Below are 23,564 nucleotides of genomic sequence, written 5' to 3' on the forward strand. Positions count from 1 at the left end.
CAAGAATACCGGAGTGGGTTTCCATGCCCTTCTCCAGGGGATCTTCCTGACCCAGGGATCAAACTTTCATTTCCTGCAACTCTAGCATTGCAGGAAGATTCTTTACCGCTGAGCCACTGGGAAGCAAACAGTATGGAGGTTTCTCAAAGAAACAAAGTAGAACTATCATGTGATCCAGAAATTCCACTCATGGGTATATATCTGAAGACAGTGAAGCACTAATTTGAAAAGATATTTTCACCCCAGTGTCCATAGCAGCATTATTTGCAATATCCAAGATATGGAAGCAACTTAAGTGTTCCTCAACAGGTGAGTGGATAAAGATGTTGTGTGTGTATGGAATGGAATATTACTCAGCCACTAAAAAATATAAAATTTTGCCCTTGCAACAACACTGATGGGCCTGGAGGATATTATTCCTAGTATTAAGCTTTCTTAGACAAAGAAGGACAAATACCTATATTACCACATATATGTGGAATCTAAAAAATAAAACAAAAAAAATGAATATAACAAAACAGAAACATACAGATTGAACAATCTAGCAGGTCCCATTGGGGAGTGGGAAGAGGGAAGGGGCAATACAGGGGTAAGGGATTAAGAGGTAAAAACTACTATGTATAAAATACAAGTAAGTAAACTACAAAAATACATATACATCACAGGGAATATATGGCCAGTATTTTTTGTTTACTTAGAATGTAATCTATAAAAATACTGAATCACTATGCTGCACTCCTGAAACAAATATTTATTTTGTAAATCATCTATACTTCAACTTTAAAAATTAATTTACTCAACTAAATTTATCCTAATCTTATTCAGTCCTGAATGTTTTTTCTCAGCCTTCCTTTCTCATAACCTTTTATAACTTTCAGATTATCTTCAAATTTTGTCCTATGCTTTGTGTATTTCTCTCTCTCTCTTTCATAACCTCTCTTTAGGACAAAATTACTTTGTTTCCTTTTAACAAAATACATTTCTATTCCTTATACATTTTTCTCCACACAAAGTTTTTTTTTAATTAACAATGGTAGTTTTGATTATATGTATTAGTTAGAATTCTTGACCTTTAAAACCTAAAATGAAAATTAAGAAGTATGCAATTAGAAACTGTCTTTTATTTTAGCATTCTATAGATTAGAAAAATTTTAAATGCTATTTATAATTTTTAAAAGGAAGCTTTCTTATAGAAAGCTTCTCAGTGTGGAACCAAGCATATTTATTAATAGCCATAAAAATAGTTTCTCTTTAAAAATAAAGCCTATGTTCCATAATTAATGTTTCAGTATCATTTTATCTGGGAATGATCTAAATATTCAATAAACTTCTATTATTTAACTTATCAAAATTCTAAAGTTTCACATTATCAAAAATCTGAAAAAACTGTTTTTAAGTAGACATACCATTAAACGTGTTTATTCTTAAACAGTTCACCTAAAAGCTGTTATCCCATTTGCATCTGTTTAATTCATTTGTCCCCAACAGATTTCCCATGATAATTTCATAAGACATTAGACCAAGTCAGAAATCCTCTCAAGGTTTTTTTTCTATAGACAGATTTTATAAAATGGACAATATAATCCTGTGTGAGTTTTAATCAACCTTGCTAAATACAGGTATTATACTTAAAGTTGATGTCTCTAAAGACACGTCTGTTTTAGTTAAACCAACCACCTTAAGCTAACTTCAGTACAGAATTTTAATTTAATATGAATATTTCCCAGAGTACATGATCCTGAAACTCATTTGGATCAGTGTCTACTATATTTCTGAGAATTTAGGTAAGTGCTTAATATCCTTTCAGCCAATTAAATGAAGCTCATTAACAAAATAATTTTGGCAATGAGGTAGAAACCTATCATATCTACAATGTACACACACAGACACACATACATCCAAACAGACACAGAGACTCCATAGTTTTCATTTTTAAACTTAGCCATGAAGCAGATATTACAGTATAAAACTCACTAGTTTATAAATAATCATTGAAACAAGTTAAGTGTACTGGCTTTGGTTTAAAACCCATTCTTCCTCCTTCCAGTATTGGAAATGGTCTAGATAAGCATTTCCTGAGAGCCCTAGTAAAACATTTACATCTCAAAGGCACAGGAAAAGAAACATAAGGTCCTCCTAGAAGGATTTTTGTTCTGTTAGAGTCAGAATTTTGAAAAGATGTTTTATCAAGCCAGCTTTCTCTGTGTGCATAAAAAGCCAATTTTGGAGTGTCCAAAGAATCCCATCTTGATCATTTCTGAGTGATATCTTTAGGCCTCCTTTGAGTAAGTACTTGGAAGTATAAGTTAGGTACTTACATAAACCCAGCCAGAGTAATAAAATTTGGCTATCTGGTTCTCCTCCTTCTTCTGTTTGGGGGCTTTATTTCCCATTTTAAAGTTGGGGGTTTCCCTGGTGGTCCAGTGATTAAGAATTCACCTTGTAATGCAAAGGACATCAGTTCGATCCCTGGACCAGGCAGATCCCACATGCCACAGAGCAACTAAGCCCGTGCCACAACTACTGAGCCAGTGCTCTAGATCCCACAAGCCGCAGCTACTGAAGCCTGCATGCTTACAGCCTGTTCTCTGCAATCAGAAGCCCACTTAGAGTTGTGGTTGCAGCAACCCCAACAAAGAGTTGTGGTTGCAACAACCCCACATACTGCAACTAGAGAACCTGCATGCAGCAACAAAGATACACCACAGACAAAAAAAAAAAAAGATTTTTTTTTTAAGTTGGTTTGTTGAAATAAAATTACTACTTAAAACTGAGTCTTTGACAAAGGAGGTAAGAATATACAATGGAGAAAAGACAATCTCTTTAACAAGTGGTGCTGGGAAAACTGGTCAACCACTTGTAAAAGAATGAAACTAGAACACTTTCTAACACCATACACAAAAATAAACTCAAAATGGATTAAAGATCTAAACATAAGAGCACAAACTATAAAACTCCTAGAGGAAAGCATAGGCAAAACACTCTCCGACATAAATCACAGCAGGATCTTCTATAACCCACCTCCCAGAGTAATGGAAATAAAAGCAAAAATAAACAAATGGGACCTAATTAAATTTAAAAGCTTTTGCACAACGAAGTAAACTATAAGCAAGGTGAAAAGACAGCCTTCAGAATGGGAGAAAATAATAGCAAATGAAGCAACTGACAAAGAATTAATCTCAAAAATATGCAAGCAACTCTTACAGCTCAATTCCAGAAAAATAAACGACCCAATCAAAAAATAGGCCAAAGAACTAAACAGACATTTCTCCAAAGAAGACATACAGAAGGCTAGCAAATACATGAAAAGATGCTCAACATCACTCATTATCAGAGAAATGCAAATCAAAACCACAATGAGGTATCATCTCACAAAGGTCAGAATGGCTACTATCCAAAAATCTACAAACAGTATATGCTGGAGAGGATATGGAGAAAAGGGAACCCTCTTACATTGTTGGTGGGAATGCAAACTAGTACAGCCACTATGGAGAACAGTGTGGAGATTCCTTAAAAGACTGGAAATAGAACTGCCATATGACCCAGCAATCCCACTGCTGGGCATACACACCAAGGAGAACAGAATTGAAAAAGACATGTGTACCCCAATGTTCATTGCAGCACTGTTTACAATAGTTAGGACATGGAAGCAACCTAGATGTCCATCAACAGACGAATGGATAAGAAAGCTGTGGTACATATACACAATGGAATATTACTCACCTATTAAAAAGAATACATTTGAATCAGTTCTAATGAGGTGGATGAAACTGGAGCCTATTGTACCGAGTGAAGTAAGCCAGAAAGGAAAACACCAATACAGTATGTTAGGTGTGCTGCAATTCATGGGGTGGCAAAGAGTTGGACACAACTGAGCGACTGAACTGAACTGAACGCATATATGTGGAATTTAGAAAGATGGTAACAATAACGCTATATGCAAGACAGCAAAAGAGACACAGATGTAAAGAACAGACTTTTGGACTCTGTGGGAGAAGGCAAGGGTGGGATGATTTGAGAGAATAGCATTGAAACATGTATATTACCATATGTGAAATAGATCACCAGTCCAGGTTCAAAGCATGAGGCAGGGTGCTCAGGACTGGTGCACTGGGATGACCCTGAGGGATGGGATGGGGAGGGAGATGGGAGGGGGTTCAGGATGGGGAACACATGTACACCCATGGCTGATTCATGCCAATGTATGGCAAAACCACTACAATATTGTACAGTAATTAGCCTCCAATTAAAATAAATAAATAAATAAATAAAAAACTGTGTGGTAGGCTGGTGTGTTGTTTGTGAACCTAACTCCTCTAAGTGTCACTCTAAAATCATTTCAGCTCCTTTATGTGTCTCAGCTTCTCCCTCCAGCACTCTAAAACTGTGACAGTGTTCAAGGCACTGGTTGGCCTATCTTTATCTGTGCATCCCCAGGCAAGCAATATTTTAAATTAATGAATGGGTTACCCTATGAGACTACTGCACAAATAATGACTTGCCTCCAACACTCTCATAAATTTCTCAGTTAGTTCATTTCAATTCAGTCACTCAGTTGTGTCTGACTCTTTCCGACCCCATGGACTGCAGCACACCAGACTTCCCTGTCCATCACCAACTCCCAGAGCTTGCTCAAACTTATGTCCATCGAGTCGGTGATGCCATCCAATCATCTCATCCTCCATCATCCCCTTCTCCTCCTGCCTTCAATCTTTCGCAGCATCAGGGTCTTTTCCAATGAGTCAGTTCTTCACATCAGGTGGCCAAAGTATCAGAGTTTCAGCTTCAGCATCAGTCCTTCCAATGAATATTCAGGGTTAATTTCCTTTAGATCCTTTGACTGGTTGGATCTCCTTGCAGTCCAAGGGACTCTCAAGAGTCTTCTCCAACACCACAGTTCAAAAACGTCAACTCTTTGGCACTCAGCTTTCTTTGTAATCCAACTCTCACATCCATACATGACTACTGGAAAAACCATAACTTTGACCATAAGAACCTTTGTCGGCCAAGTAATGTCTCTACTTTTTAATATGCTGTCTAGGATTCTCATAGCTTTTCCTCCAAGGAGCAAGCATCTTTTAATTTCACAGCTGCATTCACCACCACCTGCAGAGATTTTCGAGCACAAAAAAATAAAATCTGTCACTGTTTCCATTTTTTACCCATCTATTTGCCATGAAGTGATGGGACTGGATGCCATAATCTTAGTTTTTTTAATGTTGAGTTTTAATCCAATTTTTTCACTCTCCTCTTTCACTTTCATCTAGAGGCTCTTTAGTTCTTTGCTTTCTGCCATGAGGGTGGTGTCATCTGCATATCTGAGGTTATTGATATTTCTCCCAGCAATCTTGATTCCAGCTTGTGCTTCATCCAGCCCATCATTTCACATGTGCATATAGGTTAAATAGGCAGGATGACAATATACAGCCTTGACGTTCTCCTTTCCCAATATGGAATCAGTCTGTTGTTCCATGTCCGGTTCTAACTGTTGCTTCTTGACCTGCATACAGGTTTCTCAGGAGACAGGTCAGGTGGTCTGGTATTCCCATCTCTTTCAGAATTTTTTACAGTTTGTTGTGATCCACACAGTCAAAGGCTTTGACATTGTCAATAAAGCAGAAATAAATGTTTTCTGGAACTCTCTTCCTTTTTCGATGATCCAACAGATATTGGCAATTTGATCTCAGGTTCCTCTGCCTTTTCTAAAACCAGCTTGAACATCTGGATGTTCATGGTTCATGTACTGTTGAAGCCTGGCTTGGAGAATTTTGAGCATAACTTTGCTAGTGTGTGAGATAAGTGCAATTGTGCAAAGTTTGAAGCTTCTTTGGCATTACCCTTCTTTGAAACTGGAATGAAACCTGACCTTTTCCAGTCCTGTGGCCACTGCTGAGTTTTCCAAATTTGCTGACATATTGAGCGCAGCACTTTCACAGCATCATCTTTTAGGATTTGAAATAGCTCAACTGGAATTTCATCACATTCACTAGCTTTGTTCATAGTGATTCTTCCTAAAGCACACTTGACTCCGCATTCCAGGATGTCTGGCTCTAGGTGAGTGATCATACCATCGTGGTTATCTGGGTCATGAAGATCTTTTTTGGATAGTTCTTCTGTATATTCTTGCCACCTTTTCATAATATTTCCTGCTTCTGTTAAATCCATATCATTTCTGTCCTTTATCGAGCCCATCTTCACAAGAAATGTTCCCTTGGTATCTCTAGTTTTCCTGAAGTGATCTCTAGTCTCTCCCATTCTATTGTTTTCCTGTATTTCTTTGCATTGATCACTGAGGAAGGGTTTCTTTTCTCTCCTTGCTATTCTTTGGAACTCTGCATTCAAATGCATGTGTCTTTCCTTTTCTCCTTTTTTCAGTTAGTTGGGAAAGCCACAACCAGCTGGTCGAAGCTATGTCCCTTATCTTTAGATCTGAAGGCTCTCATATGACATCTTCACTTTTATTCTGACAAAGTGTTAATGTAACCAATTCAAGGAAAGATGCCATGTCAGCCCTTACCTAATCACTCAGCCAGAACCTTCCCAGTGTCTTTCAACTGGGGAATCCAGATACCTCTTCTTGAGTTTAAGTTCAAGGAAATCTATTTCTTGCAGTGAGGACTTTATAACCACTGAATAAATCTCAGGATAATCATTCAAGACAAGAGATTTGAGGCCCAGAAGAAACCCTCCAGTCTGGACTTGCCAAGAAGATGGACAGACACAAGAAGCCCTTGCTGGTACCAAGGCTCTGGATACTCATAGGGTTCAGGCAAAGGAGAGAAGTCTGTTCTGGGTCCCTTCACGGTCTCCAAAAGTGTTAAAGAAAAACACACATTAGAGTTGTAAGTTTAGTTTTATTCAAGATCTTACTGAGGATTTTAGCCCAGAAGACAGCCTTTCAGTAACTCTGAGGGGACTGCTCTGAAGATATAGCAGAAGGAGCCAGTATGTGTGTGTGTGTGTGTACATATACATATATATGTATATATATATGATTTTTGCCAGGGACTATGTGGAGCATAGTCCATACTAAGCATACATCTTGGTAAAATTTACTGCTAGTCACAAGGATAAAAATCTGTTAATGGTTTTAGTATATATTCTATGTATGGGATGATTCAAAAATCTAGGTTCATTAAAATTCCTTTTAGGGTGTACTTCTGAAACTGCACTCCTTCCCAGATGGGACTCACACTCAGCCAAAACTCATATTGGAGCTTGAACCCATGGGCTGAGACTCAAACCCAGCCACACCTCAGATAGGAGCTTGATCCCACAAGCTGGAGCTGAGGAGCAGACTTGAACCCACTACCTTTTCATTGAAACTGCTCACCTGGTGTCAGGACCTACTGAAGCTCAGGTTCTTTTGTCTCATCACAGAAAGAATTCAGAGGGAGACAAGGCAATGGACAAAGAACGAGTATATTAGCATAGGACGCTTGCAAGAGATACAAGCAGTCAGGCAAGGGAGTGCAGCGCTGAGAACAATGAGGACTACGTTTTTATAATCAAAGGAAAAGAAAGGAGGGGGAGACCACCTTCTTTCTCATTTTGGGATAGACGTCAAGGGTTAAATCCTTAATTCTTCCTTTGACCATATATATGGTCTAACCAGGACTGTCATGGCACTATTTAAATCATATATATATTAGCAGAAGTGTGGTAACATATGCTATGATGCCCCCTTTTGCCTAATTTCTTGCCCCTTTCACCTATATTCTTGTCTTGGCTACATTCAAAAATGCTACTCTTGAAGGTCCATTAACTCCTTGACTTTATGTAACAAGATATAGACAGTATATCTATTGTCTTGTGCTTTAACTACATGTGTGGACTGTGGCTTGGTTACTGGATTCTTTTATTGAGTGGTCATTAATTTACAATCTCCTAAACTCCACCCCACTCCAGTAATCTTGCCTGGAAAATCCCATGGATGGAGGAGCCTGGTAGGCTGCAGTCCATGGGGTCGCAAAGAGTCGGACACGACTGAAGCGACTTAGCAGCAGTAGCAGCAGCAAACTCCCTTAAAGTTCCCTCTCTGTATTCAATCCCCTAGTGGGACTTTCAAGCTACTATTTACTTATCCTACTCTATCTCTTATCACTATCCACCCCATAGTTCCCCGACCAGGGGCTGAACCCAAGCCCTGGTAGTGAAAATGCTGAGTCCTAACCAATGGATTTCTAGGGATTACCTAGAAATCAATGGATTTCCTAGAGTTATATATTTTGATTGAGGTTTGATTTGTGGAACTTCTTTGCAATCCTTTGGACTGTAGCCCACCAGGCTCCTCTGTCCATGGGTTTCTCCAGGAAAGAATACTGGAGAGGGTAGCCATGCATTCCTCCAGGGGATCTTCCTGACCCAGGGATCAAACCCATGTCTCCTGCATTGGCAGGCGTATTCTTTACCACCAACACTGCCTGGGAAGACCATCCATACTTACCCATACTTACTATTTGGCAATGAAGAGTAATGAAGTTCTGGTACATTCTACAACATAGAAGAACCTTGAACTATGTGCTAAATTAAAGGATCTACTCAAAGAGACCACATTGTGTATGATTCCATTTATAGGAAATATCCAGAATAGGCAAACAGATAAATCAGCTAAGCCATTTTCTGAGTCTGGGAGGTAAGGGCATTGGGAAGAAGTAGGAAGTGATTGATAATAAAGGAAGGGACATGGGTTTCTTCTCAGTGACAACTGTATTACTCTATAAATATACTAAAGACCAATTGAATGGTGTACTTTCAATATGTGAATTATATCTCAACAACGCTGCTTGATTAAAATACAAAATTATCAGACACACAGACCAAGGCAGGGGGAGGAAAAAGTTAATATTTATTGAGCACCTACTCAGTAGGTGATAGGTACTGTCACTTACACACACACACACACACACACACACACACCAATCTTTACAACAGCCATGCAGGGTAGTCATTATTAATCCCATTTACAGATGAGGGTATGCTCATCTTTCTACCATATTCTGACCACCTCCACACAGGCCACTCAGACGCTGGAAAGATAGTTTGCTGAGGAAAGTCTTCTTCATAGCGTTCTTCAGCTCCTTATTCCTGAGGCTGAATATGATGGGGCTCAGGAAAGGTGTGAGGACCGTGTAGGTGATGGCTATCAAGATGTTGCCTTGCTGAGAGTGGAGACCTGTGAGCTTGACATAGATGACAGAGGCGAAGCTATAGTGCACAACGACCACAGTCAGATGAGACGCACACGTGGAGAAGGCTTTGTGCCGGCCCTCGACGGAAGGGATCCTCAAGATGGTGGCCACGATGAAGGCGTAAGAGAGCAGGATGAGGAGAAAGCAACCCAACAAGACCATGCTACAGACTAGGCCCACGCCCAGGGCCACTCCCAGTACATTATTTCCACAGGCTAACTTCATTAGCGGAGGCACATGGCAGAAAAAATGGTGAACCTCATTGAGACCACAGAAGGGGAGGTGGAAAACGGCAGATGTCACCAGCAATCCCAAGACTAAGCCTCCAGCCCAGGACCAGGCCACCAGGCAGGCGCAGCCTCGGGGGCTCATGAGCACGTTGTAGCGCAGGGGGTGGCAGATGGCCACGTAGCGGTCGTAGCCCATGACGGTGAGCAGGAAGGAGTGGGTGAAGCCAAACGTGAAGGAGAAGAACATCTGGCTGGCACAGGCCACAAAGGAGATGGAGTGGTCGGTGGAGAGCAGGTCGGCCAGCATGCGCGGGATGATGGCAAAGGTGTAGAGAATCTCGGAGATGGAGAGGGCGCACAGCAAGACGTACATGGGGGTGTGGAGGCTGCGCTCGCTCCAGACGGTGGCCATGATGAGCAGGTTCCCCAGCAGCGTGAACAGGTACATCAGCAGGAACAGAAGGAAGAAGACGAGCAGGAGATGCTGAGGGAAGGTGGAGAAGCCGATGAGAATGAATTCAGACACGGAGGTGTAGTTTAGCCCCAACATGGCAGCATACCTGCTTGAGGAGAAAGTGAAGACCCAGTGGGAAGGAATTTAGAGGCTCTAATGAGCCCTACCTGGGAAGACTTCCTGGAGAGGCTCCTTAATCTCTCCAAGCCATGTTTAATCCATCTGCAAAATGGTGTTCATAATAATGATCGTGTATCTTAAGTGCCCTAACACACATACTGCCACATAGCAAGAACTTAATTTAAAAAATACTGATAATAACAATAAGACTACTATTATTGCTATAATTAACTCCATGCAGGACCACCCCCACCATGCTTTTCTGTCTTTGAGCATGCTGGTTGCTCTGTGCTTATCCCCATCTTCATGACACCAACTCCTTCCTAAATTTGAAGGTCAGGCTACCCCCTAATTTCAACTTTCAGCTAGAAGCCAACTGTCCCCTACCACATAGAAAGGACTTAAGCTCAGTTTATCTCTCACCAACCCTACTTACCAGCTCACCTGGAAAAGGAGTAATATTCCTTTTTCCATAGAGCGTCTTTGGTGCTTAAATGAGGTAATGGGCCTTAAAGCTCTTAGCTACTACTGCTGTGTGGTCTAACTTGCATGAGTCCCCCACAGGACGTGGTCCTGACTGACATCACAATAGAGTCCTGTTCTCTGATCCCCCCTGGGCTCTCTTTCTCTGGTCACTTCGCAGTGCTATTCTCTGAAGCTCCCTGCCTCTCTTCAACTTCTATGCTGCTCTCCTGTCAATAACCTTATGCTTATAAGGTTAACCAGGCACCTGCTCCATCAGCTGTACTTCTCTCACTCCCTCTGGTTCTCTCTCTCCCTCTGGTTCTCTCTCTCTCTCTGCCACAAGCAAGGTTGATGCAAAATAAAATACTTTTAAAAACTGAAAAGTGCATTAGTGAATGAGTGGATGAACAAAATGAGCTATATCACTACAATGGAATACCATTTAGTCATACAAATGAATAAAGAACTGATACATACTACTACATGGGTAACCCTTAAAGAATTTATGCTGAGTGACTATTTACAATAGCTAGGACATGGAAGCAACCTAGATGTCAATCGACAGATGAATGGATAAAGAAGTTGCGTTACATATATACAATGGAATATTACACAACTGTGAAAAGGAATGCATTTGAGTCAGTTCTAATGAAGTAGATGAACCTAGAGCATATTATACAGAATGAAGTAAGTCAGAAAGAGAAAGATAAATATCATGTATTAATGCATAACGGCACCGCACTCCAGTACTCTTGCTTGGAGAATCCCATGGACGGAGGAGCCTGTTAGGCTGCAATCTATGGGGTCGCTAAGAGTCAGACACAACTGAGCGACTTCACTTTCACTTTTCACTTTCATGCATTGGAGAAGGAAATGGCAACCCACTCCAGTGTTCTTGCCTGGAGAATCCCAGGGATGGGGGAGCCTGGTAGGCTGCCGTCTGTGGGGTCGCACAGAGTCGGACACGACTGAAGTGACTTAGCATAGCATGGAATCTAGAAAGATAGTACTGATGATTCTACTTTTAGAGGGCACCAGAGGAGATGCAGACATAAAGAACAGATTTTAGACACAGTGAGGGAAGGAGAGGATGGGATGATTTGAGAGAATAGCATTGAAACATGTACATTACTATATGTAAAATAGATAGCCAGTGGTAATTAGCTGTGTAAGGCAGGAAATGCAAATCTGGCTCTCTGTGATAACCTAGAGGGGTGGAGTGGGGAGAGAGGTACAAGGAAGGTTTAAGAGACCAGAGACATATGTCTACCTAAGACTGGTTCATGTTGATATATGGCACAAACCATCACAATATTGTAAGTAATCATCCTCCAATTAACAATTAAAATTTTAAAAAAGAATTTATGCTGAGTGAAAGAGTCCTGTAACAAAAGACCACACATCATTGTATGATTCCATTTATTTAAAATATCAAGAATAGTAAACACATTAAGATAGAAAACAGGTTAGTGGTTGCCAGGGAATAAGGACATGTTTAGTGGTGAGTGATTGTTAATGGGTTCAAAATTTCCTTTTGGGGTGATGAAATGTCTTAGACCTAAATGAAAGTGATCAGTTCAGTTCAGTTCAGTCACTCAGTTGTGTTCGACTCTTTCTGACCCCATGAACCACAGCACACCAGGCCTCCCTGTCCATCACCAACTCCCAGAGTTCACCCAAACTCATTTCCATTGAGTTGGTGATGCCATCCAACCATCTCATCCTCTGTCATCCCATTCTCCTGCCTTCAATCTTTCCCAGCATCAGGGTCTTCTCAAATGAGTCAGCTTTTTGCATCAGGTGCCAAAAGTATTGAAGTTTCAGCTTCAACATCAGTCCTTCCAATGAACACTCAGGACTAATCTCCTTTAGGATGGACTGGTTGGATCTCCTTGCAGTCCAAGGGACTCTCAAGAGTCTTCTCCAACACCACAGTTCAGAAGAATCAATTCTTCTGTGCTCAGCTTTCTTTGTAGTCCAATTCTCACATCCATACATGACTACTGGAAAAACCATAGCCTTGACTAGATAGACCTTTGTTGGCAAAGTAATGTCTCTGCTTTTTAATATGCTGTCTAGGTTGGCCACCTCATGCGAAGAGTTGACTCATTGGAAAAGACTCTGATGCTGGGAGGGATTGGGGGCAGGGAGGAGAAGGGGATGACAGAGGATGAGATGGCTGGATGGCATCACTGACTCGATGGACGTGAGTCTGAGTGAACTCTGGGTGTTGGTGATGGACAGGGGAGGCCTGGCGTGCTGCGATTCTTGGGGTCACAAAGAGTCAGACACGACTCAGTGACTGAACTGAACTAGGTTGTTCATAACTTTCCTTCCAAGGAGTAAGTGTCTTTCAATTTCATGGCTGCAATCACCATCCGCAGTGATTTTGGAGCCCATAAAAATAAAGTCTGACACTGTTTCCCCATCTATTTCCCATGAAGTGATTGGACCGGATGCTATGATCTTAGTTTTCTGAATGTTGAGCTTTAAGCCAACTTTTTCACTCTCCACATTCACTTTCATCAAGAGGCTTTTTAGTTCCTCTTCACTTTCTGCCATAAAGGTGATGTCATCTGCATATCTGAGGTTATTGATATTTCTCCCAGAAATCTTGATTTCAGCTTGTGCTTCTTCAAGCCCGGTGTTTCTCATGATGTACTCTGCATATAAGTTAAATAAGCAGGGTGACAATATACAGCCTTGACATACTCCTTTTCCTATTTGGAACCAGTCTGTTGTTCCATGTCCAGTTCTGACTGTTGCTTCCTGACCTGCATACAGATTTCTCAAGAAGAGGGTCACGTGGTCTGGTATTCCCATCTCTTTCAGAATTTTCCACAGTTTATCGTGATCCATGCAGTCAAAGGCTTTGACATAGTCAAGAAAGCAGAAATAGATGTTTTTCTGGAACTCTCTTGCTTTTTCCATGATCCAGAGGATGTTGGCAATTTGATCTCTGGTTCCTCTGCCTTTTCTAAAACCAGCTTGAACATCTGGAAGTTCACAGTTCACGTATTGTTGAAGCCTGGCTTGAAGAATTTTGAGCATTACTTTACTAGCATATGCCGCCACCGCCAAGTCACTTCAGTCATGTCCGACTCTGTGCGACCCCACGGACTGCAGCCTACCAGGCTTCTCTGTCCATGGGATTCTCCAGGTAAGAACACTGGAGTGGGTTGCCATTTCCTTCTCCATACTAGCATATGAGGTGAGTGCAATTGTGTGGTAGTTTGAGCATTCTTTGGCATTGCCTTTCTTTGGGATTGGAATGAAACTTGACCTTTTCCAGTCCTGTGGCCACTGCTGAGTTTTCCAAGTTTGCTGGCATATTGAGTGCAGCACTTTCACAGCATCATCTATCAGGATTTGAAATAGCTCCACTGGAATTCCATCACCTCCACTAGCTTTGTTCATAGTGATGCTTTCTAAGGCCCACTTGACTTCACATTCCAGGATGGAGGTGATAGTCCCACAATATTGTCAATTTCTTAAATGCCACTGAATTGTGCCATTTAAAATGGTAAAACTGTGGAAAAAATTATAAAATCTGTGCACCATTGGTGGCATTGTAAAAGAGTACAACAACTGTGAGAAACGGTATAGATATTCCTCAAAAAATTAAAATTAGAACTACTTTATTCATGTATGGATGCAAGAGTTGGACTGTAAAGAAAGCTGAGCACTGAAGAATTGATGCTTTTGAACTGTGGTGTTGGAGAAGACTCTTGAGAGTCCCTTGGACTGCAAGGAGATCCAACCAGTCCATTCTAAAGGAGATCAGCCCTGTGTGTTCTTTGGAAGGAATGATGCTAAAGCTGAAACTCCAGTACTTTGGCCACCTCATGCGAAGAGTTGACTCATTGGAAAAGACTCTGATGCTGGGAGGGATTGGGGGCAGGAGGAGAAGGGGACGACAGAGGATGAGATGGCTGGATGGTGTCACTGACTCTATGGAGTGAGTTTGAGTGAACTCTGGGAGTTGGTGATGGACAGGGAGGCCTGGCGAGCTGCGATTCATGGGGTCGCAAAGAGTCAGACACAACTGAGCCACTGAACTGAACTGAACTGATGATCCAACAACCCCACTTCTATATATGTATGCAAAGGAATTGAAAGCAGGATCTCAAAAAGATATTTGCACACCCCTGTTCAAAGTTGGCTTAAAGCTCAACATTCAGAAAATGAAGATCATGGCATCTGGTCCCATCACTTCATGGGAAATAGATGGGGAAACAGTGGAAACAGTGTCAGGCTTTATTTTTTGGGCTCCAAAATCACTGCAGATGGTGATTGCAGCCATGAAATTAAAAGACGCTTACTCCTTGGAAGGAAAGTTATGACCAACCTAGTTCAGTTCAGTTCAGTCGCTCAGTCGTGTCCGACTCTTTGTGACCCCATGAATTGCAGCACACCAGGCCTCCCTGTCCATCACCAACTCCCGGGGTTCACTCAAACTCATGTCCATCGAGTCGGTGATGTCATCCAGCCATCTCATCCTCTGTTGTCCCCTTCTCCTCCTGCTCCCACTCCCTCCCAACATCAGGGTCTTTTCCAATGAGTCAACTCTTCTCATGTGGTGGCCAAAGTATTGGAGTTTCAGCTTCAGCATCAGTCCTTCCAATGAACACCCAGGACTGATCTCCTTTAGGATGGACCAAACTAGATAGCATATTCAAAAGCAGAGACATTACTTTGCCAACAAAGGTCCAACTAGTCAAGGCTATGGTTTTTCCAGTGGTCATGTATGGATGTGAGATTTGGACTGTGAAGAAAGCTGAGGGCCGAAGAATTGATGCTTTTGAACTGTGGTGTTGGAGAAGACTCTTGAGAGTCCCTTGGACTGCAAGAAGATCCAACCAGTCCATCCTAAAGGAGATCAGTCCTAGGTGTTTATTGGAAGGACTGATGCTGAAGCTGAAACTCCAATACTTTGGCCACCACATGAGAAGAGTTGACTCATTGGAAAAGACCCTGATGCTGGGAGGGATTGGGGGCAGGAGAAGAAGGGGACAACAGAGGATGAGATGGCTGGATGATCACCGACTCGATGGACATGAGTTTGGGTAAACTCCGGGAGTTGATGATGGACAGGGAGGCCTGGCATGCTGCGATTCATGTGGTCACAAAGAGTCGGACACGACTGAGGGACTGAACTGGACTGAACTGAACTGTTCATAGGAGCACTGGTCACAATAGCCATGAGGCGGAAGCAACCCAAATGTTCATGCTTGGATGAATGGTAAGCAAAATGTGGTCTATCCCTCTAATGAAATATTATTCAGCTTTAAAAGGAAGAAAATGTTGTGATATGCTACAACATGAATGAACCTCAGCAATATTATGCTAAGTGGAATCAGCCAATTCTCCCCAAAAGAAATCCTGTATGATTCCACCGTATGAGGTCTCTAAAGTAGTCAAATTCAGAGAAATACAATGTAGAATTGCAGTTTCCCAGGGCTGAGGGGAGAGGAAATGGAGAGTTTTTGTTTAACAGGTTTAGAGTTTTAGTTTTGCAAGATGAAAAAACATCTGGAATTCTGACACAACACAACATGAATAGATTTAACCCTAACAAACTGCATACTTAAATATAGTTTTCTTTTTTGCAGCAAAAAAGAAAAAAAAAATTGCAGTACTGATACCTGCTACAACTTGGATGAAACTTGTAAACATACTATATGGAAAAAGCCAAGCTCAACTATTGTCTGATTCAACAGTTGAGAAATGAAATGAAATATGCAAAATATGTGAACAGCAAATCTGTAGGAACAAAATGCAGATTAAAGGTTGCCAGGGGTCAGGAGCAGGGCGGATGGGGCATGACAGCTAAAGAGAAGAGAACAAGGTTTCCTTTGGGGTAATGACAATATTTTATAACTAGACACAAATAATGGTTGCACAGTGTGAATGTACTAAATGGCACTGAAATGTACACTTTAAAATGGTTAATTTTTGATATGTGAATTTCACCTCCATTTTTTATAAAGCAAAACGATCCTCCTTCAGCCCACTTGTACCTCTGCACTACCTCCTCACAGCCCAGCTGGTCCCCAGAAAGGGAGAGAGAGAGCCTCAGAGTGCCCTGAGGCCAGCCCTGAGCCAAGAGAGAGAACGCACCTTTTCTGGTTCAGCGCCCCTCCTCTTGCTCTGGGCAGCCTGTGAGCCTCCACCTAGGCATGAGTGAGACAGAAGGTGAGGCCCCTTAGGACAGCTCTCCTGAAATGTGGGCACCTTCCTGTCCCTACAGATCCGGGTCCAGGTGCCCCTGTGTCTTACACACACTACACACAGGTGTCCCCACACCTCCACATGCCTGCCTTCCACCACTCATGTCTCCCCCCAACACTCAGTACCTTAGGCTTTTTCTTCTGCAAGCAAATATGCATGCGGCAGTCTGACTGCACCTGGGTCATGCAAAGATCTGTGCACTTCTAGAGATGCAGAGACCGCACCCTTGAGGATGGACCTGCCCCTGCAGAGACATAGTCTTCACACCCGGCAGTGCACTCAGACTCACAGTCTCACAGGTTGATGCTGCTAAAATGACTAATGCCTGTGTTACCAATAGGCACCTTGCACTCTGACATCTGTGCGACAGCCACAGCCTCCCTGGTGGCTCAGATGGTAAAGAATCTGCCTGCAATGCAGGAGGCCCGGGGTCAATCCCTGAGTTGGGAAGACCCCCAGAGAAGGAAATGGCAACCCACTCCAGTATTCTTGTCTAGCGAATCCCATGGACAGAGGAGCCTGGCTGGCTACACTCTATGCTGTTGCAAAGAGTCAGACAAACTGAGTGAATAACACTTTCCCTTTTTTTCATGAGTGCCCAGTGGAGGATTCAGAAATAAGGAGCCTTTGCTCAAACACCTCTTGCCCTGAAATTTGTTCAGCTGGGTTCCTGATACTAAGATCCACAGGGAACACTCCTGTTACCCACCCCCTGTCTGGGGTGTACATCACCTCGTCCAGGAAGGCATCCAGGGGTGCACACTCCACTTTCTTGGCAGCCACCAGACGCTCTAAAGAGGTAGCAGAGGAGGCCTTGGGCCCCCTCACACAGGGAGCTCAGAAGGGAGTGGGTGGGGCAGAAGGCTGCTCCCTCACTTTATCCCTTTCTTCTCCAGACACATGTTCTGAAGGCATCCCAGGGGAGCCTGGTGCAGGATGCAGGAGGGGCTCCCTCAGGGCCCAGAGTCAGGTGGGAGCCTTGGGGGCACTTCTGGACATACCAGGCTCCTCTGGGATCAACCCACAGAGGTACAATCAGTCTGCAACCTTCCCTAACAGCCCTCTGTACTCTGCTGGTGTTACAGAAACCAGTAATCAAGAAAATAAGCACCACACTCAGAGAGTTGGAGAACTCAGGTTTATTAAGCCAGTGGGCCCAGAGGAGTTAACACTCCAAGCTCTGAGCCCCGAACAAAGGGGTTACAGAGTTTTTATAGACAGACTAGGGTGGGCAACACTAGCTGCTAATAGTCTGGTTTAAACTAAAGGGTTTCACACACGTGGAAACAGCAGTCAAGATGGGGAGGGGCATGCCTTACCTTTACATGAACAGGCATGATTAAGCAGGCTTGCAGGGCCTGGGCAATTTCAAAGAGCAGGACAAGGGTGAGTGAGATAAGCTCCACTTCATAGTACTGTAAGTCCCCACTTTCTGAGACTACTTTGCAAGGAGCAAGCTGAGTTACAGAGGCAGAATGAACAGGAGATTATGTACAATTTTAACTTTTCCTCTTCACTGGGAGCTGGGCTATTCTGTGGCACCAAAAGGGGATGATTAGGTTGGAAGATAGATGTGACAAGACTGCCCCAACTAGACCAGGGAAGGAATAGAAAAGAAGTAGGTGCCCCTCCCCTAATCTCTCAACCCAGGGGCTCCTTCCCTTCTTGGGAGTGTCCAGTGTGGACCTTGCAGCTCAAAAGGCCAAGACCATCCACACCCCACATAAGGCACCCCTGGGCCATCCCAGATGACAGCACAAGGCTCCCAGACCATACTTGCATGGACTTTGGTGGGGAAATTCTGGCTCCCAGCTACAGGGAGTGTGTCAACAGAGAGACTAATGTCTGACCTCTGTGGGAAGGAGAGGGGCGAGGTCAAGAATGGAATCTCTAAAGCATGAACTTGCTCTGGACCTAGGCCCTTGAAACTAAAGAACTGGAGAGGGAAGGAACAGACAGTGTCAGGCCCTGACAGCCACGAACTACAGGGCTTCCAGGTTGTTGGGCTAAAATGCAGCTCAGTGTTTGCTCTCTTCCTGTTTTCCACATTCTCATTTCCAAGACCGCAGCCTGGTTGGTGAAAGCACATAGAACCTGGAGGACAGCATCAACTCATGTATTAGTGTCCTAAGGCTGATAAAATGAATGATCACAAACTGGGTAGCTTAAACAAGTGCACACACGTGCTCAGTCATGTCTGACTCTTTGTGACCCCACAGACTGTAGCCCACCAGGCTCCTCTGTCCATGGGGTTCTCCAGGCAACAATACTGGAGTGGGTTGCCATTTCCTACTCCAGGAGGGCTTCCTGACCCTGGGATCAAATCTGAGTCTTCTGTGTCTCCTGCATTGGCAGATTGATTCTTTACCACTGAGCCACCTGGGAAGCCCCAAAAATTTGTTGTCTTCCAGTTCTGGAGGCCAGAAGTCCAAAATCGAGGTTTTGGCAGAGATGCTTCTTCTGGAAGCTCTGAAGGAGAATCTGTTCCATGCCTCCCTCCTGGTGGCCACTGGAAACACTCAATTGCATCAATGCAATCTCTGCCTATGTCTTCACCTGGACTTCTCCTTGTGTCTCTGCAGGTCTCCTCTTTTATAAGGACAAAAGTCATTAGAGTCCACACAAAACTGAGGATGATTTCATTTTGAGGTCCTTAAATAATTACATCTTCAGAGGCTCTATTTACAAGTGAGGTCACATTCCAGGTGCCAAGTGGGCATGAGTTTCTAAGTCACTCAATCCTAAAGAAAATCAACCCTGTATATTCATTGGAAAGACAGATGCTGAGGCTGAAGCGCCAATACTTTTGCCTCCTGAAGTGAAGAGCTGACTCGTTGGAAAAGACCCTGATGTTGGGAAAGCGTGAAGGCAGAAGGAGAAGGGGGCGGCAGAGGATGAGATGGTTGAATGACATCACTGACGCAATGGACATGAGTTTGAGCAAACTCTGGGAGATGGTGAAGGACAGGGAGGCCTGGTGTACTGCAGTCCATGGGGTCACAAAGAGTCAGACACAATCTAGTGACTGAACAACAGCATTTTAACCCATGATAGTATCCTTCATAATATGTTCTCTGTTTCAGGCCTCATCTCTACATTCACTTCCTAAACAAAAGTAGAGGAATCCTGCTAGACTAACCAGATAACATCCTTCCTCTGCTTAGAACCAGCCATGGCTCCCTGGTGCCCAGATGCTTCTCTGCATTCTACAGGGTTCTGTGCAGTCTGGTCCTTGTTAGCTTCCCCAGTTCCCAATCTCAACTCCCTCCCCCTCATTCAGTGTAGCGCTCTCACTTCATATCTCTAGTCTAAAATGAAATTCAGTTTTGAATTTGCCAGATTCTCTCTCACCCCAGGGACCTGGGCATACCTCACCCTTCATTCCCCTCTGCCTCAATCAACTGGTCTCAGATTACATGTCACCTCTTACAGGAAGCCTTCCATGATAGCGCCAAAGCTGACCAGATAAGGTGCCTTTCTGTCACCTAGCTTCCCCTGGAGTCCCCTATCATAAGGTGGTGTTGTTGCCTGGTTATGGGTCAGAGTCTCCCATAAGAGTGGGAATTCTTGAGGGCAGGGTTTGTGTCTCGCTGGTTTCATGTTGCTTTGCCAAAACTCAGAAGCTTTCTGCACATAGTAAATATTCAATAAATATGCATTTAAGCAAAAAATGAATGAAGGACAGCATGGTGCCCTTGGGACTTTATCATGTAGGCAGGGGGGTGAGGAAGTGCCATTTAAACTGAACTTAAAAGGATGAACAAGAGTCCTTGGGTACATGGTGTCAGGGAGGGAATCCCAGGCTCAGGAACCATCCTGAGCAAAACCATGGAGAGATGCTCAGAATTGGGTTAGAGGAGGCAGAGAGATCTGGCTGGAGCCAAATTGTGAAGGGCCTTGACAGCAACTGAGAACACCCTTCCAGCCCCCAGGGAGAGAGTGGGCTGGAAGGAGAGGTCAGGAGAGGACCAGGGCAGCTAGATGGCATGGGCAGATGCCAGTCTGAACTGAAGTTTCAACCAATACTTTCCACTAAGCTGTACCTCCTGGGACAGCAAGAAGACCCAGGATTTGAGGGAATGTCCCTGACACTGCACAATCACTAAAGGACAGCAGAGGGACAGATGCTCAGCTAAGAAATGGAGCCAGGACTTAGGAAAAAGATCCTTTCTTATTGCATCTGTGTGACCAGAGATAAGGAAATGGGACTAGAGTCACCGAATGGGGTCAATACTAAGCCTGGAGATGGAATGCGGGATATCAAGGTCACAGTGAAGCTGCAGCTTGCAATCTTGCCTGGAGGGGGCACTGTGACTAGGACACGTGGCTTGGCCTCTTTGGGCCTCATTCTCTCTTTTGTAAACGGGGCTGAATTATACAGATAAGAGACACAATGCATGTAAGGACGTTGGCTTGTAGGCACTTGGAGGAGGTGACCTCCCCTCCCTCTACTCTCATATAGAGCTTTTTCTTTGACTGTGGATGCTCTTCTCTCCACAGATATTTGTTGGCTCACAGATATTTGATGAGCACCCACCATGTGCCAAGCATGATGTGGCCAGTAGAGAAACAATGATAAGTAACCAAACTCCATTTGAACCACAGCCTGGGTAGCTTTACTCAGCTTTTCTTCCAGGTAGGACCCATGCATCTCTGGGTTTCTCCACTTGGATGATCGATAAATATTAGTTCAAGTTATTTTACTCCCCAAACATTTCCCAGCCCCTGCTGTGTGCCAGAACCTGTGCTCACAGCTACCCATGAGGGTTGGGTCAGATCCATCACTCCTTCAACTTCTCCAATATGGAAACTCCTTAAAAAACTAGGAATAAAAATGAAAACTATCATATAACCCAGCAATCTCTCTACTGGTCGTACACCCTCAGGAAATCATAATTGAAAAAGTCACATGTACTCTAATGTTCCCGTGTCTGACTCTTTGCGACCCCATGGACTGTAGCCTACCAGACTCCTCTGTCCGTGGGATTCTCCAGGCAAGAATACTGGAGTGGGTTACCATTTCCTTCTCCAGGGGATCTTCCCAACCCAGGGATTGAACCCAGGTCTCCCGCATTGGGGGCAGACACTTTAACCTCTGAGCCACCAGGGAAGCCCAGTGTTCACTGTAGCACTATTTATAATAGCTAGGACATGCAAGCAAGCTAGATGTCCATCAACAGATGAATGGATAAAGAAATTGTGGTACATATAGACAGTGGAATATTACTTAGCTATAGAAAGCAATGTATTTGAATCAGTTCTAATGAGGTGGATGAACCTAGAGCATATTACACAGAGTGAAGTAAATCAGAAAGAGACAAATATCATATAAAACACATATATATGGTAGCTAGAAAGATAATATTGATGATCCTACTTTTACAAGACAGCAAAAGAGACACAAACATAGAGAACAGACTTATGGTCACCATGGGGAAGGAAGAGGGTGAGATGACTTGAGAGAATAGTATTAAGACATATACATGACCATATGTAAAGAAGATAGGCAGTGGGAATTTGCTGTATGACACAGGGAACCCAAAGCCAGGGCCCTGTGACAGCCTGCTGCTGCTACTGCTGCTAAGTCGCTTCAGTCGTATCCAACTCTGTGCGACCCCAGAGACGGCAGCCCACCAGGCTTCCCCGTCCCTAGGATTCTCCAGGCAAGAACACTGGAGTGGGTTGCCATTTCCTTCTCCAATGCATGAAAGTTAAAAGTGAAAGTGAAGTCGCTCAGTCGTGTCCGACTCTTCACGACCCCATGGATTGCAGCCTACCAGGCTCCTCCGTCGATGGGATTTTCTAGGCAAAAGTACTGGAGTGGGGTGCCATTGAGGGATGGAATGGGGAGGGAGGTGGGAGGGAGGTTGAGAGGGCAGGGGCATATGTATACCTATGACGAACTCATGTTGATGTATTGTTGTACATCACAATATTGTAAAGCAATTATCCTCCAATTGAAAATAAAATTTTATAAAAAGTGAAGAACATTCTCCACCCACTTTCCTCCACTGTACCAAGCCCTTGAGTTAATGACCATGCTGGCAGTTCTCATGTATATTCAACCTGACTCCTAACATATGAATCTGAAAGATACCCTTTATTTTTTTGGAAATTTAATTATCAATGGATTTCCTTTTTAGGGATCTTTTTATCTTGAGTTTGTCGCATCTGTATTACATTTGTCTTGCAGTATCTGAATGACTTAGGCACTTCCCTATCTCCATCTCTTGTCCAGAACCTCTTAGAAATGAGATCTGAGTCCCACTGACCTTTTACATCTAGCACATACTACATATACCATAAATTTTATAGGATAAAATCCCCACCAAACCCAGACCATTAAGTAGAGTTGAAGAGCTCTTCAATTTCTTGGTTATCGACTTGCTCAGGAGATGCTTTCTTTTTTCTGAGGCTGTGCAATAGTAGATAGAAGAAGGAAACCTCATACTTGATTTGCTCTTTAATGACTATGAAAAATCAGAACTGGTCACCCTGGCAGGATAGTTTGATAAGCACAACCAACCTCAGTACCTAAAGATTGTGCATGAGATAACTCTTATCTCCAGCTCAGAGGAAGTCCAGCCCCAGCACCTGTGTGTTCAACAGATGTGTATGAAACATCTGAACCCATCTCTGGGGAGACCACAGTGACCAGGACAGGGATACCTGCTCTCGTGGACCTTACAGGAGAGAGAAGAAGTAGATGACAGATAACTGCATTTGGACAAGAAGGAAAAGTGGGAGGGAGGGAAGACTCAGTGACCAAATCCATAGAGAGTGGGGCAGGCTAGGGGGAGGCTTCACAGAGAAGGTGGCATTTCAATAAGACTTTCTGCTCAAGAGGGAGAGGGAATGGGGCACTGGCAAAGG

At 43.4% G+C, this 23,564-nt stretch overlaps 1 protein-coding gene across 1 annotated transcript; it reads right to left on the reverse strand.

Annotated features, from left to right (window-relative positions):
- Nucleotides 1–8,962: 8,962 nt before the first annotated feature.
- LOC102406259 (olfactory receptor 10H2-like) lies at nt 8,963–9,971 on the reverse strand. The gene has a single exon (XM_006057845.3). It carries the CDS (start codon nt 9,969–9,971, stop codon nt 8,982–8,984), a length of 990 nt encoding a protein of 329 aa, XP_006057907.3. The 3' UTR covers nt 8,963–8,981.
- Nucleotides 9,972–23,564: the final 13,593 nt, after the last annotated feature.

Source organism: Bubalus bubalis, chromosome 9 (genome assembly GCF_019923935.1).
Source record: "Bubalus bubalis isolate 160015118507 breed Murrah chromosome 9, NDDB_SH_1, whole genome shotgun sequence".
NCBI lineage: Eukaryota > Metazoa > Chordata > Mammalia > Artiodactyla > Bovidae > Bubalus > Bubalus bubalis.

Coding starts and splice junctions, on each gene's coding strand:
- LOC102406259 (XM_006057845.3), bottom strand. CDS start 9,971: ATGTTGGGGCTAAACTACACCTCCGTGTCTGAATTCATTCTCATCGGC.